Below are 17,649 nucleotides of genomic sequence, written 5' to 3'. Positions count from 1 at the left end.
CCAGAACTGAAACGTTGGAAACAGGTTTAGGTTGTACATTCATTCATTCATTCATTCATTCATTGCTGCCCATCTCAACCAAGTGACTCTGGGCAGTGAACAATTCTAAAACAATAAACAATTAAAAACAATGCAAAAATAAATATATACAGCAGCTGAGAAAATTATAATAATTATCAGTATAGCCAGGAGGTGGGCCCTTAACACATTCGGGGCCCTAGGCCCAGGCACATAACCAGGTCTTTAAAGCCTTATGGAAGGCCAACAGGGTTGGGGCCATCCTAATCTCTGAAGGGAGGATGTTCCAAAGAGCAGGGGCTACAGCGGAGAAGCCATGTCTCCTGGTCCCTGCCAGCCAACATTCCTTGGCTGATGGGACCGCAGCATGCTCAACCTGCTGGACCAAATCAGATAGGTAGAAGCTATTGGGAAAAGATGGTCCTCAGGTAACCTGATCCCAAGCCATGCACGGCTTTAAAGGTGACAACCAGCACCTCGAACTGTATCCGGAAGCACGCCGGCAACCAACGCAGCTCACGCAGTAGTGCTGTTATATGTGTCACATATCCAACACCATTTACTACTTGTGCAATTATTTATTTATCAAATTTGCGACCGCCCATCTCATTGAACGACTCTGGGCAGTTTACAAAACAATTAAAATCAATTAAAATTATAAAATTACAATAATAAATAAAAACTAAAAAGATCCAAAATAATTGGCAATCACTCAGGGACCATCATCGAGGTACTAGCCACCTCCAGGATTGGGTAAAGTTGTTATCCCCCACACAAGCTGGCAGAGCCAGGTCTTCAATTTTTTCCAGAAGGCTGGTAGGGTAGGGGGCTGCCACACCTCTGGGGGGAGAATGTTCCAAAGGGCGGGAGCAACAGCAGAGAAGGCTCTCCTCCTGGGCCACACCAGTCGACATTCTCTCACTGACAGGACCCACAACATGCCCAGCAATTACTCTGCTGCAATAGAGGTGGTGGATGGTTCTAGGAAATGACAGGTAGCTATTTTGTCATGTAGTGTGGGGGAAGAAGCACTAACAATTTGTAATACTTTTATTTTTACAGAGAACTATTTATTTTGGGTTGGCTGGTGTGGGTCTTCCGGGCTGTGTGGCCGTGGTCTTGAAGTTTTGTTTCCTAACGTCTCGCCAGCACCTGTGAACCGGCATCTTCAGAGTGCAGGAGCACAGACAGGAGCAGTCCTCTCTGTGCCCAGGGTGATGTGACCCTTTTTGTGGGTATTTATAGAGATCTGACTGGGGGGGGAAGGAAGGGGGGGAGATTGGGTGTCTGTGGGTGGGGTTGGGTTACTGAGTGGCTGCTTGTTTTGGTGTCAGCATCTGTGTGTATCTTCCTGGGGATTAGGCAGGGTTTTTTCTTCTATTGAATTGTTAACAAGGGGCTGCTGGGGGTGATTAGCAAGTTCATTGTGTGAACTGTTCACATGTCCTGGTGGTTGAGCTGAGTTCGTTGACCTTTTGCAGGCTGTATTTTTCAGGATTGGTAGCCAGGTTTTGTTGATTTTTAGACTCTCCTCTTTTTTATTGAAGCTATGCTGGTGTTTGTGAATCTCAATGGCTTCCCGGTATAGCCTGGTATAGTGGCTGTTGGTGTTGTCCAGTATCTCTGTGTTTTCAAATAGGATTTTGTGTCCAGCGTGCTTGAGAGCATGTTCAGCTACTGCAGATTTTTCTGGTTGCTGTAGTCTGCAGTGTCTTTCATGTTCTTTTATCCTGGTATGGATGCTGCGTTTTGTGGTCCCGATGAATGAAAACAGATGTGGTCCCGATTATGAAAACAGATGAATTCAAAGACAAAGTTAAAGAACTACTAGAGCCCACCACATACAGAAAACTAAAACGGGATCCGATCAGCAAAATCATGAAACAAACCAACACCCTGACGAGGAGCTCCTCCCTTCACCCCAACGTACTTCAACGCATATGCAAGACAGAAGCCCTTACACCCAGACTATACAGACTCCCCAAAATCCATAAAGACTCGATCCCACTCAGACCCATCGTAAGTGCCATTGGGTCCCCGACATATGAATTATCCAAACATCTGGCCACCCTTCTACAGACCCACGTTGGACAGACTCCAGCCTACATCAGAGACTCAGGACATTTCATCGACAAAATCAGCACCCTGAAACTCAACCCCACAGACAAACTGGTCAGCTTTGACGTGGTCTCCCTGTTCACCAAGGTACCAGTGAGGGACACCCTGGCACTCATCAAACAGATCTTCCCAGAAGACATCACAGCCTTATTTCAGCACTGCCTAACAACCAGTTACTTCCTATGGGATAATGAGCACTATGAACAGATGGACGGTGTCGCCATGGGAAGCCCCCTGAGCCCAGTCGTAGCAAATTTTTACATGGAACATTTTGAAAAACGGGCTTTAGAAACCGGACCTGTTACCCCAACAGTCTGGTTCCGATTTGTGGATGACACCTTCGCAATTTGGAGTCAGGATGAAGAAGACCTAGAGAAGTTCCTGAACCACCTAAACAGCGTCCACCCCAATATACAATTCACCATGGAAAAAGAAGTGGACGGCCAACTTCCATTTCTAGACACGTTGGTCATACGCAAACCAGACCTCAAATTAGGACACAAAGTCTACAGAAAAACCCACCCACACAGACCATTACCTACACAAAAACTCCAACCACCACCCACGTCAGAAAAGAGGCATTATCAAAACCCTCATGGATCGTGCCAATCGGATCTGCGAAACCCAACAAGCCACCCACCAACAAAGTATTTCTGCCCTATATCAAAGGGGTCACAGACCGCATGGGAAAACTGATGGAAAAACACAATTTCCAAACAATCTTCAGACCCACCAGAAAAGTACAAGAAGTGCTAAAATCAGCAAAAGACAAAAGGGATCCCCTCACCGCTGCAGGAGTATACCGCATACCATGCAGTTGCGGACAAGTATACATCGGGACCACAAAACGCAGCATCCATACCAGGATAAAAGAACATGAAAGACACTGCAGACTACAGCAACCAGAAAAATCTGCATTAGCTGAACATGCTCTCAAGCACACTGGACACAAAATCCTATTTGAAAACACAGAGATACTGGACAACACCAACAGCCACTATACCAGGCTATACCGGGAAGCCATTGAGATTCACAAACACCAGCATAGCTTCAATAAAAAAGAGGAGTCTAAAAATCAACAAAACCTGGCTACCAATCCTGAAAAATACAGCCTGCAAAAGGTCAACGAACTCAGCTCAACCACCAGGACATGTGAACAGTTCACACAATGAACTTGCTAATCACCCCCAGCAGCCCCTTGTTAACAATTCAATAGAAGAAAAAACCCTGCCTAATCCCCAGGAAGATACACACAGATGCTGACACCAAAACAAGCAGCCACTCAGTAACCCAACCCCACCCACACACACCCAATCTCCCCCCCTTCCTTCCCCCCCACTCAGATCTCTATAAATACCCACAAAAAGGGTCACATCACCCTGGGCACAGAGAGAACTGCTCCTGTCTGTGCTCCTGCACTCTGAAGATGCCGGTTCACAGGTGCTGGCGAAACGTTAGGAAACAAAACTTCAAGACCACGGCCACACAGCCCGGAAGACCCACACCAGCCATCGTATGCCGGCCGTGAAAGCCTTCGACAATACAACTATTTATTTTATTTATTTATTTTATTTATTTAATTTGTCCCCGCCCATCTCCCCACAATGGGGGACTCTGGGCGGCTTACAACATACTAAAAAACATAAATACAGTTAAAAGTTATAAAACCAAACATTAAAAAATAAAAAAGCTAAGAAATCCAAGAGGCCGCTGGGGCCACAGCATACCACTAAGGGGCCAGCCAACCCCAATTCTGATTTCTTCCCTCCCTGCCCCAGGCAAGATGGCAGAGCCATGTCTTTAAGTCCCTCCGAAAGGCCTGGAGTGAGGGGGCCTGTCTCACCTCTGGGGGCAAGATGTTCCAAAGGGCGGGGGCCACAGCAGAGAAGGCCCGCCTTCTGGACCCCACTAATCGGAGTTCTTTTACCGTGGGGATCCGAAGCATGCCCTCTCTGTGAGATTGGGTGGGACGGGTAGAGATCGTGGGGGCGAGGCGGTCCTTCAGGTAGCCTGGCCCCATGCCATGTAGGGCTTTAAAGGTGATAACCAACACCTTGAATTGGACCCGGAAGCAAACTGGTACCCAATGCAGCTCACAGAGCAGAGGTGTTATATGGATCCTTCTTCGGACCCCAAAAGTCGCCCGCGCGGCCGCATTCTGGACCAGCTGCAGCTTCCAGATATTCTTCAAGGGTAGCCCCGTGTAGAGCGCATTGCAGTAATCTATCTGGGAGATAACGAGGGCATGAGTGACCGTTCGCAAGGCATCCCGATCCAGGAAAGGGCCTAACTGGTGCACAACCTGAAGCTGTGCAAAAGCCCTCCTGGCCATGGCTGCCACCTGCTCTTCGAGCAGGAGTCGTGAGTCCAGGAGGACCCCCAAGTTACGCACTGGATCTGTCTAGGGCAGTGCTACCCCATCCAGAACCAATGATGACAACATCCCGGATACAGAAGAGCCATTAACCCACAGCCACTCCGTCTTGCCAAGGTTCAGCTGGAGCCTGTTGTTCCCCATCCAGACCCTCACAGCCTCCAGGCGCCGCGAGAGGGCGGAAATAGCATCGCTTACCTCACCAGGGATGGAGATGTATAGTTGAGTATCATCAGCATACTGATGATACCTCATCCCATGATGACAGATGATCTCACCCAGCAGCTTCATATAGATGTTGAAAAGGAGTGGAGAGAGAACCGAACCCTGAGGCACCCCATAAAGGAGGGGCCGAGGATGGGACCTCTCGCTCCCTATCATCACCGATTGGGATCAGCCCCGGAGAAAGGAGGTGAACCAGCCCAAAACTCTGCCACCCACCCCCATATCCCTGAGCCGTCCCAATAGGATACCGTGGTCGACGGTATCAAACGCCGCTGAGAGATCAAGGAGAGCAAGGATGGTCGCACTACCACCATCCCGCTCCCGCCAGAGATCATCCATAAGTGCGACCAATGCCGTTTCCGTTCCATAGCCGGGCCTGAAACCTGACTGATAAGGGTCCAGATAATCCGTTTCCTCCAGGACCCTTTGGAGCTGCGAAGCCACCACTTTCTCAACCACCTTCCCCAAGAAGGGGAGGTGGGAGACTGGACGAAAATTGTCCAGTATAGTAGGATCCAGGGAGGGCTTCTTGAGGAGGGGGGTGCACCAACGCCTCTTTAAAGGGTGCCGGAAACACTCCCTTCTGCAAGGATGCCTGAACCATCGCCTGGATCCAACTACATGTCCCCTCCCGAGCTGCTTTCACCAGGGCCCTCACAGACCGAAGGATCCTGTCCACTTCCTCAGGAACAATAGGATCAAACCGTTCCCAGTTAACTGGGCAAGAACGATCCCCCAGTATCTCCCCAGACCCTGCGCCACACTCGGAGTCCAACTTGGAATGAATCTGAGCGATTTTATCCTGCAGGTGCTCTGCAAATTCCTCCGTGCGGCTCTGCAAATGCACCGTCACATCCCCCTTACCCAGGAGGTGTAAGGTTTGCCCCGTTCGACAGAGAAACTCTCGTGACACGTGTGGTTCACAAAGAAGGTTTACTCATGCGTAACGTAGTAGTCACAAGCAAAGCCAGGACTGGCTTGGTACAATTGCATCACTTGTTATATTCCCCCCTTCCCGCGCTTTTTTCCCACCCCGCGATCACGTTGCAGCTGCGGATTATGGGCCCCCAATAATCCCCCTTGATTGTTCATGATGGCAGGATCGGTCAGGGTCTATTGTCCTTGATTGCCAGTCCCCCTCCGGCTGGGTTGGTTCCTCCCCGTTACGTGCAAGCCCGCGGGTTCTGTGCTGCGTTGCGATCTTGTTTCGCTGCCTGTGGCCCCGTTCATTGCTGGCTCGTGCCGTTATCAGTTTATAGTTAAAAGCTTCCGCTGCGGTTTTCCTGTTTGGCTGGGCGCAGGTGGCCCGTTAATTAGCGGCGCTTTCAGTTCCTCTTTTCCCCGCTAGCTACCGCCGGTGGATTCCGCGTGGTCTGGCTGCGAGCTTCCCTGAAGCCCCGTGCTTCCCTGAAGCCCCGTGCTGACCGAACCTGACAGGAGGGACTTGGTGATGCCAAACAGGACCGCCGGCCGGCACTCTGCAGACGCAGTAAGGGTGGAGAAGTATTGGCGCTTCGCCGCCCTTATAGCCACAATGTAGGCCTTAATAGCGGCTCTAACATGTGTTCGGTCGGATTCAGTCCATGTCTTCCTCCAGCGGCGCTCTAGATGTCTCTTAACCCTCTTCAGCACCCTCAACTCCTCCGTAAACCACGGGGAGTGTTGGGGCCGGCGTGGCAAGAGAGGTCACAAAGGCGCGATCCTGTCCAAGGCCCCGGCCGCTTCTCTATTCCAGGCAGCAGCCAGGGCCTCCGCTGGACCGTGCAGCAGGTCCACGGGAATATCCCCCATCTCCCTCTGAAACCCTAACGGGTCCATCAGGCGCCGGGGGCGGACCAATCGCATGGGTCCTGCCTCCCTGCAGAGGGGGGTGGCATAGGAGAAACTCAGGGTCACCAGGGCGTGATCTGACCCTGACAACGGGGAAAGCTGTACATCTCCCCTCAGGTCACTTTGCCATTGCTCAGACAAGAAAACTAAATCCGGCATGTGGCCACTATCTCGGGTTGGGTCCCGCACAATTTGAGACAGGCCCATGGCTGCCATGGTAGCCATGAACTCCCGAGCTGCCTCAGAGGATCGCCCCAGGGATGGCAGGTTGAAGTCCCCCAGCACCATAAGCCTGGGGAACTCCACCGCCAGCCCTGAGACGGCCTCCAGCAGCTCAGGCAGGGAGGCTGCCACGCAGCAGGGAGGCTGGTACAGTAGCAGCACTCCCAACTGTTCGTGGGCACCCAACCTAAGAAACAGTGTCTCACAGCCAGAAACCTGTGGAGCAGAGCCCCTGAAGGCCACCAGAGACTCTCGGATGACAACAGCCACCCCTCCTCCCCTGCCCTGGTATCCTGGCTGGTGCCACACCGTAAACCCAGCTGGGCACATTTCCGAGAGGGGCACCCCCCCCTCAGGCCCCAGCCAGGTCTCGGTGATACATGCCAGGTCTGCCCCCTCCTCAGTGATCAAGTCACCTATGATGGGGGCCTTGTTTTTAACTGACCTGGCATTAAGCAGCAGCAGCCAAACTATGAAGAAATAGGATTGAACTTTAATATATAATGTAGCCCTTGTAGGAATTAATTTATATATTTGTTATGCAATTTAGAGGCCACCTGACTCCACAGGACTTTGGGTGGTGTGCAACATTAAAAGCATGAAAAAATAATAAAAGAACATAGATCATACCTGTCCAGCACAAAAGTCCATAACAGTCCTACAGGGGGCCACCCTACCCCAAGGTCTGGGAGAATGGCCAGGCTTTCAGCGACTTTCTGAACTCCATCAGGGTTAGAGCCACATGGATCTCTACAGGGATGTTGTTCCAGAGGGCAGGCACCGCAACAGAGAAGGCATGCTTTCTAGGTCCCAATAGATGACATTGTTTAATCAAAGGGACTTGGAGCGCATACACTCTGCTTGATCTTATTCAATGGGCAGAAACTACAGGAGAGAAGCGGTCCCTCAAATAACCAGGGCCTATACCACATAGGGCTTTATCAGTGATAACCAGCACCTTGAATGGCAACCAGCGCAGCTTGGAGAGCAATGTTTGGTCTAGTGAAGGCACCAGGCTAGAAAGCAGGAGTCTGTGAGTTCTGGTCCTGCCTTAGGTGTGAAAGCCAGCAGGGTGACTTTGGGCCTGTCCCTTTCTCTCAGCCCAACTCACCTCCCAGGGTTGTTGTTGTGGGGAAAATAGGAGCAGGAGGAAAGAGCATTAGGTATGTTTGTTGCCTTGAGTTATTTATAAAAATAATAAAGGCAGGATAAAAACATCTAAAAAATGTGGTATCACCGCAGAATGCTAATTACTGCTCATGCCGTTGTATTCTGGACAAGCTGGGCAAGCTGTATTGTCCCAATTACTGCTTGTGCCATTGCATTCCGGACAAGTGGTCTTCAAGGCCAGTCCCATGTAGGGCACAAGCGACTGAAGGGCTTCCTGATTCAGGAACGGGTGCAACTGGTGCACTAGATGAATCTGTGCCAAGGCCTTCTTAGCTAATGCTGCCACCTGCTCTTTGAGTAGGACCTGTGAGTCCAAGAAGACCCCAGGACGCACATAGCCAGCCTCTAGTGGGAGAGTGCTACCCCATCCAAAACTAGAGATGGGAAGTCTCCAGGACCAGGGGGCCGACAGCCACATGTAGGTTTGAAAAGGTGGGGCACCGCAGGCTAATCCCACTCCCTCTCAACCAACTGAAGCTGATCACAGAGAAAGGAGAAACGTGGCACCCCCCAATCCAGAGCCAGTCCAGAAGAATAATGTGTCCAAAGGCCGCTGAGGGATCAAGGAACATCAGGATGGACGCATCGCCCTCCTCCAGCTCCGGCAAAGTCGCCGGGGCCAGCTGCCCGGCGGATCCTCAGGAAAGCCCCGCGCTCCCTCGGAACCCAGCAGAGAGCCAACAGAAGAGAATGCCCAGCTGGCGCTGAAGACGTGCCCCTGCCGGGGAACGAAGCGTCGGCAAGGAAACAGCCAAGCTCCGAGAAACCCGAGGACTCCCCAGCACGGAGCGCCGCCGCAACGAGCGCGGAGAAATCGCCCTGCCGGGCCTCATCGCCGCAGCGTAATCGCGAAGGCCGCGCCGGCCTTCGCGATTACGATTCCACGGAGCTCCTCGCAAAGCCCAGGAGCGGCGGCGGCGGCGGCGGCGGGAGGCCGCCCAGGGGCGAGGCGGCTCAGGGCCCGGCCCCAGCCGCCTAGCGGGTCCTTCAGGAAAGCCCCGGGCTCCGACGAAGAGAGGCGGGCGGCCCACCCCGCGGCCTCCCCGTCGTGCGCAGAGGAGGGGGCGGGCTTCCCGACAGCAGGAAACCGGCAGCGGCGGCAGGACTCCGGCTCAGAGTTCCCCGACCAGGGCGTCGCTTGGGCTGGGCTCCCGCCGCCATTCGCGGCGCGCCCGGCGGCTGCGCGGGACGGGAGGCGCGGCCCCTCCCGCTTCCCGTGGGCCTCTGCGCGGCGCCATGATCCACGAGCTGCTGCTGGCGCTGCGCGGCTACACGGGCGGCCTCTTCGTGGGCGGGGGCGGCAGCCTGCAGGTGGGCGCGCCGGGAGGGCCGCGGGCGGGGGGCTGCCGCCCCTCCGCCAGCCCGGCCCACGCGCCTCCTCCCCCTCCTCCCCCGCAGGTGTCCCCGGAGCCGCCGCCGTTCCTGCACCCGAGCGAGGCCGCCCTCCTGGCCCGCGTCTGCCGCCTGGGCGCCCTCTACGTCCGCCTGCACGAGTTCATCGAGCAGTTCGCCGAGCACGTCCAGCCACCGCTGCCGCCGCCCGCGCCGCCGCCGCCCGCGCCGCAGGTGCGCCCTCCCCTGTGGGAGGCCCGGGGGGGAGGGCCGCACGGGGGGGCGGCCCGTCCTTGCCGCTGTGGGCAGGCGGGGAGTCACCGCCGTGCCGTCTTTGCAGGAGCTGCCCGCTTCCCCGCCGGGGATCTACCTGCGCGCCTTCTGCACCGGGCTGGACGCCGTCCTGCAGCCCTACCGGCAGGCGCTGCTGGCCCTGGAGCAGGAGGTGAGGGGCGCCGGAGGGGGCGGGCCGACGCCCACGGGGGCCCGGACCCGAACCCCGAGGGGACGGAGTTCCTGCGGGGAAGCCGGGAGTGCACGGCAGGGCCCCCGGAAGCAGATCCGTAGGCGGCGGACGAAGCGCCGATGGTTAAGAGGCGCTCTGTGTGCGTAGCGCCCAAGGTGGCCCGGGCGGGGGGTGCTCAGCCCGGCTGAGGGCGCGCTGGAACCCGGCCACTCTCTGTGCCGCCTCCCTCGGCTTCTTTCTTTGGGCTACCCGAGAAGGAAACAGAATAGGCGGGTGAACCCTCCCGGAAGCCCAGTTCACTTTACTCCAAGGTCCCCTGCACCCGAGGTCCTGCCTTTGCTGGTGCTGTAACTACCGCCCCCCCAACCCGCAGCCCTGAGGGGTAAGAGCGGCTTCCCGGTCAACCTTGGCCCTGCTGGCCAGAATGCCAAGCTGGACAGACCAGGAGGGCATCTTTCTAACATTTTCAATGAATTCATGTTTATCTGTTTCTCAGCTGACAAAACCATTTCTTCTTGGACCTTTCTTGACCTTTGACAAATCTTAGCAACCTTTAATGTAACTGTGCCACCTGTTCTTATCTGATAAAAGATAGGATACAGTACATAAAATTTATCGGACCCTGCTGGGTAGCCTTTTAGGGGTAGCAACACACAATGAGAAAAAATAACAACATGTAGCAACTTCTTAAAATGTCTTTCTTTGGTGGACTGTATGCAGTCCTCCAAAATGGGCAAATGAAAATGTTCTATGGTATTTTGGGATTGAAATAATTGGTTTAAAGGGGCAGACCTGATTTCCCAAGATTCCCAGCACTATTTCCATGGCTCATATTTTGGTTTCCTGTCCACGTCACAAAACAAAGTGTAGAATGAGATGGATCTCTGGGGTGTAGGTTTCAGTACCTTGCAAGGCAAGGAGAGGCATCTGGAAGGGCAGCGCTTAGGTACCTAGATGGGCAATGGTGATCTGATGACTATAGAACAGAAGAACCAAATGGCCAGTTTAGTAGATTGTATAGCAGGGTTTTGAAATGAGGGAAGCCTGATGTTCAGGCAGGGTGAAGGAGGACCCCCACCTTAACGGTAATAATACAAGTTTTGACAATAAACTAGTCTGTCTTGTGCAAGATAGACACTTCCAAGCTTGCATTTTCTGACAGATTAGGACCTTATCTCAAATAAGGTGTTGCAGGATAAATAAAACACAGCAGAAGGTTACCTTCCTGACAACCTGCCTCTTTTTCCCTTCCCCCTCCCACCGAAAGCTCATTGTAGACACTCATACTTTATCCCTTTGTTTTGGGCAGTTTCTGGCTGATCCTCACCTTACCATCTCTTATGTCAACTATTCTCTGGACCAGGTGAGTACTGCAAGAGAAGTCATTTCTCACCTGCACCTTGAAAAGAGACTCCCCCAGCCGCAACAGGGGCAGATTTCAGGCTTGCAGAGATTAGTTTTTTATTTTAATATGTAACCCAGACTCCACCCAATGGGGCCAATTGGGAACCTGCTTGAAATAAGGAGAGAGCGGGCCAAAATTATATGCCACTAATTACAGTAGTTTGGAGTGATTATCGAGAACAAGTCCCAGAAAAGAGGAGTACAGGGCTGAATTACTCTTGCTCTTTTGCAGCCAATCTCTAAAGATGGATTTGAGGGTACGGAAGCGTTTCATTTCATGCCCCTCCATCTGATCTTTCTCTTAGAATATGTGGAGAATACAGGCAGTCCTCACTGAATGACCACTTGTTCAACAACCAACCAACCAGGTCCTGGCAGTTGCAACTGTTGCAGCATCCCCACAGTCATGTGATCATGATTTGGGTGCTTGGCAGCCAGCTCACAATTATGAGATCACAGCATCCCATGGTCACATGATTGCCATTTGCAACCTTCGCTGCTGGCTTCCGACAAGCAAAGTCAGTGGGGATGCCAGCAGGTCATAAATGGCAATTGTGACTGTGGGACACAGTGATTATGCGGGATTTGCCTAACAAAGGCAGCTGGGACTGCCACAACTGTGTCATAAGTCAGCGTGGTCACGTGACATTTCACTTTATGACCACGTTGCATAGCAACAGTTGCCAGTCGCAGTTATCATAGTTAAGTGAGGACTAACTCTAATAAGAATTATTATATTTTTATCCTCTCTCTCTCTCTTTCTCTCGCTCTCTCTCTTTCAGCAGCAAACATTCTTAACTCTCCTGCTTCCTATTATCCCCACAACAGCAACCCTGTGAGGTAGGTTAGGCTGAGAGTGAATGACTAGCCAAAAGTTACCAGCTGCCTTTCATGCCTGAAGGAAGCCTAGAACTCACCGTCTGCTGGTTTCTGGACCAGCACCTGAACCACTACATCAAAGTGGCTCTCTTAGTGTTAAATCTTAGATGGGTTTTTTCTCCTCCTCCTTGTAGGTAGCGCTGTGCAGATCAGTTTCAGTTCCAGCCCTGCATATCTTCAAAGAACTGGACTTTGGCAAAATGCTAACTATTTCCCTTCCTAATTTTTCAGATTGGTTCACTCAGGCAAAAAGGGAGCTACTGTAGTTATAGAAATCTCTCCACTTTTGAATCGCTACTAACTGTAGGGGGCTCTAGGCAAGCCCTTAATTACTCATTGCATGCCCCAGAAATAAAGGTAGAATGTTTGAAGCGACCAAGGATTTCCGTGAAGTATAGGAGGACCTCCTGGGTGATATCATGCTGTAGACATAAAATATTAGTGGAGTGCAATGGTCTAAATTCCAGATGTTTCAAGCTTGAAACACCAGTTTCAAATTCAGCCCTAAGTTGAACTCAGAATGCTTCCAGAATGGCTGAAACAACACTGGAATATTTTAGGTAAACTTGAAATGTCATTTCAAACTCAAATATTTCAGGTTTTGCGCACTACTGAAAAAAGCATTTGGCAATATGTCACATGACATTCTGGTTTGCAAACTAATTAAGTATATTTACTGGATAGCATGTATCTTAAAGGATCTATAGTTGGCTCAAAAGCAATGCTTGGAATACTCATCAAACTGGAATGAGTAATCTAGTGGTTTGGAATAGGGCTTGGTCCGCGGTCCATGCCTGTAAGTGCTTGCTTGTGTGAAGAACTGGAGGGAACGGCTTGTTGCCTTGTAGTTTGGTTGCAAACCTCAAGGCACCTGCCTGGTGCTACAGCCGTTGTTCCTGATGTTTACAGAGGCAGTGCCACCTGAGGGTATTTCCATCAAGGTATTTTCTGAAAGCTGTAAATGGATCAGAAAGGCACCCTCCTGGATATTGCTCAAGGTGCGATTCCCCTTCCCCAAGTGTAGCCCACCCCCTACCACCCACTTCATGTCTTGTACTTTTGGTTTTTTTATAAGTTTTTACATAATTAAAAGTTAAACAAGAAAAAATATATAGAAGAAAAGTAGAAAAAGATAAAAGAAAAAGTGCTAGAAGCAGTACAGATAAAGAAAAAAGAAAGTTAAAGATGTGGTTTCTGATCTTTATAGCAGTTATGAACAAACTTTCACCATTTCTCCCCCTCTAGAATTATATAGTTCCCTTCTTCCCATATTCAGCCCATTTTAATCAGCAGATCCAGAGATCACCAGTTCATTTTGTCCATTTTCAGCAAAAAGTCCATAAAAGGTTTCCAATCTTTTATAGAAGTACTTGTTGTTTTGTCCCTAATCAAACAAGTCAATTTTGCCATTTGTTTTGGAATTTTGGAAAAAGCTGCTTGTGATCTGACTCCCAGACAGCACCAGGGGTTTTTTTATAACAGGTAGTCCTCACTTAACGACCACAACTGGGACTGGAATCTTGATCGTTGAGCAAAGTGGTTGTGAAGCGAGGTGCCCACACGACTGCTTCACTCAATGACTGCAGTCCAGGCACTCCCAGGTTGTTAAGCAATCTCCCAGGTCATTGAACGAACGGAGTGAAAGGGCTGCCTGCTGAAGGATTTCAGCTCCGCGTGGAGTTGAAATCTTCCCAGAAGGCAACCCTTTTGCTCTCAAACATTCCTGCAGCCTGCCAAAGAGTTTCCCCTCCCCTCCGTGTACGGAGCTTCATGGGGCTGCAGGAACAAAGCTCAAATCTTCAGGATTTGAGCTCCATTCCTGCAGACTGCAGAAGGATTTCAGCTTCCCTCCATCCCCTCTGCCTGCAACCTTCCCTGCTGGCTTCCCCACTGACTTTCTGGGGAAGCCGGCAGAGAAGATTGCAAATGGCAATCACGTGATTATGGGGCTCTTGGCAATCGTAAATGCGAGCCAGTTGCCAAGTGCCCAAAACATGGCAACATGACCGCTGGGGAGCCCACATGACATTTAACGATGGCCAGAAGTGCTTTATGAACTATAAAGTACCCATTACAAGGCATCATAACTTTGAATCGTTAAACGAATGATCGTTAAGTGAGGGCTACCTATAGATCCTCTCCATCTTCAGTTGTAGAATATATAATCATTTCGATTTTGATGTTGCTAATCTGGTGACGTCCAGCTGGAAAAAGATATTTGCTATAAATACTGAATTTTCTTAGCTGTCTAAGAAACTATTACTATTAGCTGTCTCCTGCTTCATTTCATATCCCAATGTCAAGTTTTCCTGTTGCTCCAGATGATATTTTACTCCCAGTATAACCTTTCAGTTGCCTGAAATGAATGTGACTGTATCTGTGTGCATGTGTGTTGTATCAACAAGCAAGTTGTTATGGAACTGTTGAACTACGGCTCCTCTGGATCTGGACTTGTTTCACCATGGTGTGGTTGCTTGCTTTGCACTGGAACTGATGTTGTTCTATCATTTGAGGTTTTTTTCAAGTCACAATTCTGAAACCTCCTTAATGCCCTTTTGTGAATAATGAGGGCCGCTATGTTTCTTCTTCTATGATTTTCTTGTCCACGGTAGAAAATCTGATGCTTCTCTGCTGTGAAGTGACTTGTTCCAGTCCATTTAAGCGCTGATGTCCAGAATATCAGTCTTGACTTTTCTGCTCTGGCAGCATCAAGTTTGTTTTGTTTCATGGTCTGATATTTCACTTCCCAAGGTATACCTGTCTTCGCAGCATCAGCCTTTCCTTTTGCCTCTGGATGCCCTTTCAGCTTTAATCTAGCACATCACAAGCTACTAGCCCTTGCCCTCTGCTCTTCCCCAGTAGCTGGGATACCTTCCAACCTGGAAAGCTCCTCTTCCAGTAACATTTTGATGTTGTCCTGGTTGGGAACGTCTACTGGGCTTTTTGGCAGAACACTGGAATGAGTTACCATTGTTCACAAGGGGATAGATGGTTGTAGGCAGGTGGATGGTCCTCAGTGGGTCTTTGTTTGGGGGAACAAAATTATTTTGCAGCTGAAATTCCTTCAGAAGAAGAGTATTTCAAGTTGTTCAGTATTGAATATAACAGGAAGTCTGCCTGTGATTGTTGCAATATCTGGATGTTCCATGTGGGGAGTCCCTCTGCTGATAAAAAAATGGGATTTTTCATCAGTTACATTCCTTTGTATAAAGTAGCCCATGCAGCCTAAGATGGTGTTCTTCATGTGCAGGCAGCTATAAGATGGAGGCTGTCAGAGTTATATTGCTTCAGTCTTGAGTTTGATGTCTTGCTATATTTGCATTGCATTTTTTAATCTAAAGTTACTGGTTAGTTGAGGGTTTTGTTTGATTTGAAACATACTTTTTTTTTTTTTTACTACGCTAGATCCTAAAATTGGAAAGGGCACTCTTGCATAGGACGGAGTAACTAAGGCTGTTTTGTGTAGCTCCACCTGCTTAAAGTAGCATAGTGTGGCATCTATTTAGCATTTTTTGTACCACTTTACTGAAAAGTGCCAGTGCTCTTTAGGAGAAAGCAATTAACTCTGCTACTATTTGAAAGCAACATTCAGATCTTATCTAGATTATCTTAACATTTAGAAGATTTTTGATATCCTTTTTTATAAGCAGAGAGAGTAAGGAAGAATCACAGCCCAAAGGGAATATGTTACGTAGCTCGGAGGCAACCCAGGAGAAAAGTTTTTACATGTGCCAGATACCAGATTACTAAATAGGTCTTATTCTGCCGAGAAACTATTTACTTTCTGCCCCAGTTCAACAAACAACTGTATTCTTAAATACTGATTTTTGTTTTACAGTTTCAGCTCCTGTTTCCCTCATTGATGATTGTAGTAGAGCAGATAAAGACCCAGAAGGTACAGTATTCCTGGTATCTGTGGCTGCCTTTGTTTATGGTGGCCTTGTTTATGGAGCAGTTTAATAAAAAGATACATATCTAGCTAATAACTGAGACGAGTCTTGTTCTTTTCATCATGCTGGAAATGAGAAATGCAAAAGAGAAGTTCTGTTGCCACTATTTGCAGAAATGTAGAAAGGGTGGTAAGTCCAGGTGGTTGCTGATGGTTGGTCCAGACCTTCTGGAGGGCAGCTGGTGTTTGGGCACCTTTGGTTTTCTGTCCTGGAAGTGATTTGTTTGAACTTGTTTCTTTGGCAGATTCATGGTTGTCAGATCTTGGAGACAGTCTACAAATACAGTCGTGGTGGCTTGCCACCTGTGCGTCATGCTCTGGAAAAGTAAGGAACTCTGATTCATGAGGCCTTTAGGTGTACCCCAGTAATCTGCCCCCCCCAAGGGACAGCACTGCTTTCAGTAGCATTTCTTCTTACTAATTCTCTGCAAATGGTCAGAGAGCAATTCAGAGCATCCAGAATTCATGGGCTTTAATTGGAATGTGCAACTCCTCAAGGAAGAGATATTGCCTGGCTGCCAGTTCCATTTGCTGCCCACTGGTTGAAGCCAGTGCTCAGTGCTTCTGAAGTTTTATTTTCCTTCTATACTTCTCCAGGGTCTTAGCCATGTGCCATGCAGTTTTGTACAAACAGCTCTCTGCCTGGATGCTGCATGGATTGCTCTTGGATCAGCATGAGGAATTCTTCATAAGGCAGGGTCCCTCTCTGGGGGTCATCTCAGCCCAGCCTGAAGATGATGATGATGATCTGGGCATTGGAGGACTCACAGGGAAGCAGCTACGAGAGCTGCAGGATATGGTAAGATTTAGTGTTCTTGATGTGCTCAGAAATCAGAAGTCATTTTCTTCTCATTAAGAGTTAGAGATCTGGACTTCACGGTGTTCTCCAAAAGGAGGTTTCCATGCTGGTTCCTCAGTCATAGCTTGTTGAACTCAGGAAGCATTCTTTTTCTAGAGGCATGCATGAAACTGGAAAAAAAAACAACAGCCCACTCGGAATGTTTCATCAGAACAGTCTAAGCTGGCTGTGTTCCAATAAGATAAAAGTTGGATGCCTCAACCATGTGGGTTTTTTTGGTCTAAAGGACAAAACTTGAAATGTTTTGAGCGTTCCATGATAGAGAAAAATGGGAATTCGAAACAAGTTCTTGCTCCCTCAATTTTTGATCTCGAGCTGCATAATGAGGTGATAGATGAAGTCCATGTTCAAGAGCTATCTATGCCAAAACTGGCCAAAGGAATTATTTTTTAAAGCCAATGTAAACATGTTTTAGGTTCCCAAAGCAAACAGTGGGAGCAACTTTTGAGCATGTGTTTTGCAAAGGCTTTGCAGAACCTTACAGAAGCCAACAGCAGCAGTGAACTTACTTCAGCATAGCCTAGGAATAACTTAGCAGCAGAATATAGTTTTCTGGCTGTTGGTTTGAGGCTATTGGCCGGAAAGTCTTGTTGTCTATTTGGTGAACAAAGCTCAGTAAACCAAAGTAACAAATCTCTCTGGAGAAGAAGACCGATATATAAATGATGCTATAAAAACAATAAAAGCAACAACATTGACTTTACACTCTGCATGCATTTAGAAAACTCGGCAAGTATGAGCTGGATGGCGACTGATTTGAAAATCAAGAGTCTCCAGAATGAGGAATCAAGCGGGGAGCTGTA

The 17,649-nt window shown here is 49.5% G+C and overlaps 1 protein-coding gene across 5 annotated transcripts in view; it reads left to right on the top strand.

Annotated features, from left to right (window-relative positions):
* The first annotated feature begins 9,067 nt into the window (after positions 1-9,067).
* Positions 9,068-17,649, top strand: part of TUBGCP4 (tubulin gamma complex component 4) — a 38,483-nt gene continuing 29,901 nt past the window's right edge. For 3 of the 5 annotated variants that reach the window (XR_015795885.1, XR_015795886.1, XM_088139346.1), the window contains exons 1-7: positions 9,070-9,268; positions 9,356-9,523; positions 9,630-9,734; positions 11,065-11,118; positions 15,877-15,933; positions 16,233-16,312; positions 16,585-16,786. Coding sequence is in view for 2 of the 5 variants with exons in the window: in XM_088139346.1 (XP_087995472.1) it covers positions 9,194-9,268; positions 9,356-9,523; positions 9,630-9,734; positions 11,065-11,118; positions 15,877-15,933; positions 16,233-16,312; positions 16,585-16,786 (741 nt within the window). In the remaining 3 variants the exon portion in view is untranslated. Of the gene's footprint in view, positions 9,269-9,355; positions 9,524-9,629; positions 9,735-11,064; positions 11,119-15,876; positions 15,934-16,232; positions 16,313-16,584; positions 16,787-17,649 lie in introns of all 5 variants that reach the window. The other 2 variants (XM_088139347.1, XR_015795887.1) reach the window with 2 other exon arrangements.

This window comes from Python bivittatus, unplaced genomic scaffold (assembly GCF_059951505.1).
Source record: "Python bivittatus isolate LINGU-HERP-01145 unplaced genomic scaffold, Pbiv_v1 ctg000210_np1212, whole genome shotgun sequence".
In the NCBI taxonomy this organism is placed as follows: Eukaryota; Metazoa; Chordata; class Lepidosauria; order Squamata; family Pythonidae; genus Python; species Python bivittatus.
Note: the sequence above shows the minus strand (reverse complement) of the source record. Positions and strands in the feature narration are given on the sequence as shown.